Below are 3,011 nucleotides of genomic sequence, written 5' to 3' on the forward strand. Positions count from 1 at the left end.
CACGGGGATCTGCACACGCTGAGAAATACACACACGTGGCTGCACGGGGATCTGCACACGCTGAGAAATACGCACACGTGACATCAGAGATCTGCAGCGTCCTTTTGTGGGCGGAACAAATGTGTTCCTCAGAACATGGCACACTTATCCTTGTCTGTCTTCTCCTGTCCACATTGTACACAGCCTGGCAAATAATACCAGGTTCACTGGTGACTTCTGACTGTGCTGTATATGATGCAGTGGCATCAGGGGAAGCGTCAGATTGAAAACACACCCCACAAACACACAGACTGCCGTCCCTGTCACCCTGCACGTTCCTCCAGACGGTGTAAGCTGGTGATGGGGCCAAAGAGTAGGGCATTGGCCAAAAGGAATTTGAATTCTTCAAACTGGGTTAAAATCGAAGAGGCTTGAGATGTGGGCACTTCCACGCCTTCATGATTGTTTTTCTCTTTTTTAAATTCAAGGACTCTCATCGCTTTGGGAAGCACCTGAAACAAGCCATGATGGACATCATCAGTCTGTTTGGGTTCAGTTCTAACTCCAAAAAGTAATTCCACAGAGCCGCTCCGGAGGGGAGTGATCTCTTTTCCTAAAAACCAAATGAAAAATAGGTATTAACCCTGAGGGTAGTTCAGGGTGAAAAATTGCTCTTAAAAAAAACTCAAGTTTTCTTTCCAGCAAGGGTTTGGTGTTTTTGTTTTTCTAGAACAGTAGCCTCCACCATGTGAAGTATAACCCTATTGCTTCCGGGTGTGTCTTCATCCACTTCCGGGTCGCTCTGTGACCATCTGGTAAAGTCCTCCTAAAGTCCTGGCACTGGGTTGGGTTCATGAAGGAATCAGAATGTTGCTGAACTCATTGAGGAATTAGTGGGGTTGTGACTTCACATTTATTGGAAATGGCAACAGCACGTCTCCTCAGTGGGGACCAAATACCTGGGACTGAAGGGTATTTAAGTTTATCAGAGCAATGTCACCGTTTGTTTTGTTAAAAGAAAAAGGGTTGTCCAAGTCGGAGATGCTAAGAGTCACAGCTAGCACTCATGTAACACATTAACTAAACATGCTGTGCTTTTGGAAACAGGTGGTTGTCACTGTGGGTAGCTCTGTCATTGTCTAGTCTGGTAGTCTTTGCGTTTGCCTCTCTGTTTTCAGCAAGTAGTGGTCACATCTGTAGCTTTTCTGACCTTGCATGTCCTCAAAACCCAGTGCCTTAATCATGAAGGGCCCTAAATGCTAGGGAGACTGAAGGACTTATTTGTGGAATTGTCAGTGTATCACTCCCTTCTCAGTTTAACTGAGGACAGATAACCCTAAATACACTTTTTCCTGTGGTTGCCCCCTACCCATACAAAGACCCCTTCCCTTATGAGGGCAGCTGTGCTGGATTCCCCTAATTGGAATGCCTTCCTTTCATAACAAAGCAACAAAAGAACTAAGTGGCGTGTGACAGAGCTGGGGAGCAAGGGACAAAATGGCCAAATACTATGTGTCCAGGGAGTTCACCGAAGAAAAAAAATGTAATGTGTGCCTCAGGATTACTTTAGCTTCCCCCAACCAGAGGAGAGCACAAGATTTACCACCCAGAAAGGAGCAGAACCTGAGAAGTGGCCAGGAAGATTACTGAATCCCACCTGGTGAGAGAGAAGACCGCTCTGGGGGCCATGGGAACCATCTGCCACGTCATCTTGGTGACAGATTGCACTGCTGCGAGTCACGGGTGCTAGGTCTCCACACAGTCTGTCCTTTCAATAGGCGTGCCTTCATCGGAGAGAGTCACATTGACCAAAACACAATTATGCACTGAGTCTTCTTCAGTATTTGATGTAAAAATAAAGTATCATGGAATGAAATTCCCACTGCCTCTGGCCGCAGTGACAAGCTTGCCCCGTCCATGTTTTTAATTGTGTATTTATTTTTCTGACCACTTTTGTTCTTGTGGGGCTTGCCTCCTGAAGAGTTCTGCCCTCCAGTTTGACAAACACGAGGGCTGAGCTATCAGAGTGGACGAAGGCGCTTGCTAAAGAGCATGTACGTATTCTATTTGTGTATATTTTGTAATGTAAAAATCCCCCCTAAACGGGCCAAAGATTTTTTTTCTCTCCTAAAAACAAGAAGAAATGAAAACAAAACAATACCAACCACCGTAACAAAACCCCCCCGATCGTTCACGGTGCATAATCAAGGAGGTTTGCAGGGGGGAAGCCCCTCTCCCCAGGGCAAATACAGCTTCCAATCCAACGCCGCAGTTGGCCGGCGTTAACCATCACCATGCACTCTGCACTAAACCACTGACCAATCTGTATTACCGTAGAGTTGGCACACGAATTCAAGTGTACACATGTTAGCAGTCAGATATATCTGGGCTTGTCTCTCAGGTTTAAATGTTTCAAATGTCATTGTAGTTAATCAGTGCAGTTATCAATGCAATTTTATATTCCTTAAAAGAAGGAAGAGTGAGTTTTTATTGTACATGTTGAGCAGGGAAGGGAAGATTATTATGTGTTTAATTTAATTTGGAACAAATCATAGTCCTAACAGAGCTGTGGGTTGCGTTTGTGATCTCGGACTGCCCATTGCCTGTACATACAATATGTTCTTTAGGATGTAAATCTTAGATATGCACAGTGTGAGTAGGTTATCATTAATAAAATTATTAATCTCATTCTGTGACAGTATTTGGTCGTCTATTTATTTATACTAAGGAGGTGATACGAGGCAGTGATATTGTTCAGTGGCAGAATTCTCGCCTTCCGTGCAGGAGAACCATGTTTGATTCCCAGCCGACACACCTCTTGCACAGTCATCACCTGCCCGTCAGTGGAGGCTTACGTGTTGCTGTGATGCTCTCCAGGCATGGACCAGCAACTTGAAGTTTGTCTTCAAAATTAGAGGGTGCCAAGAGACCAGAGAAAGAGGGGGCATCTCCAGGGTGGCAGCAAAGGAGTTTATTAGGGAGACTTACAGACGAGGCGACTCCTGGGCGGCTTCAGGACAAAGCAGATCTCT

The 3,011-nt window shown here is 45.3% G+C and overlaps 1 protein-coding gene across 1 annotated transcript in view; it reads left to right on the forward strand.

Annotated features, from left to right (window-relative positions):
• Nucleotides 1-2,667, forward strand: part of CPT1A (carnitine palmitoyltransferase 1A) — a 79,524-nt gene extending 76,857 nt beyond the window's left edge. The window contains exon 18 of the mRNA XM_004383636.2: nt 468-2,667. Coding sequence (XP_004383693.1) covers nt 468-554 — 87 coding nt within the window. The 3' untranslated portion in view covers nt 555-2,667. The remainder of the gene's footprint in view (nt 1-467) is intronic.
• The last annotated feature ends 344 nt before the right edge of the window (nt 2,668-3,011 follow it).

The sequence above is a fragment of the Trichechus manatus genome, unplaced genomic scaffold (assembly GCF_000243295.1).
Source record: "Trichechus manatus latirostris isolate Lorelei unplaced genomic scaffold, TriManLat1.0 scaffold00113, whole genome shotgun sequence".
Classification (NCBI taxonomy): domain Eukaryota; kingdom Metazoa; phylum Chordata; class Mammalia; order Sirenia; family Trichechidae; genus Trichechus; species Trichechus manatus.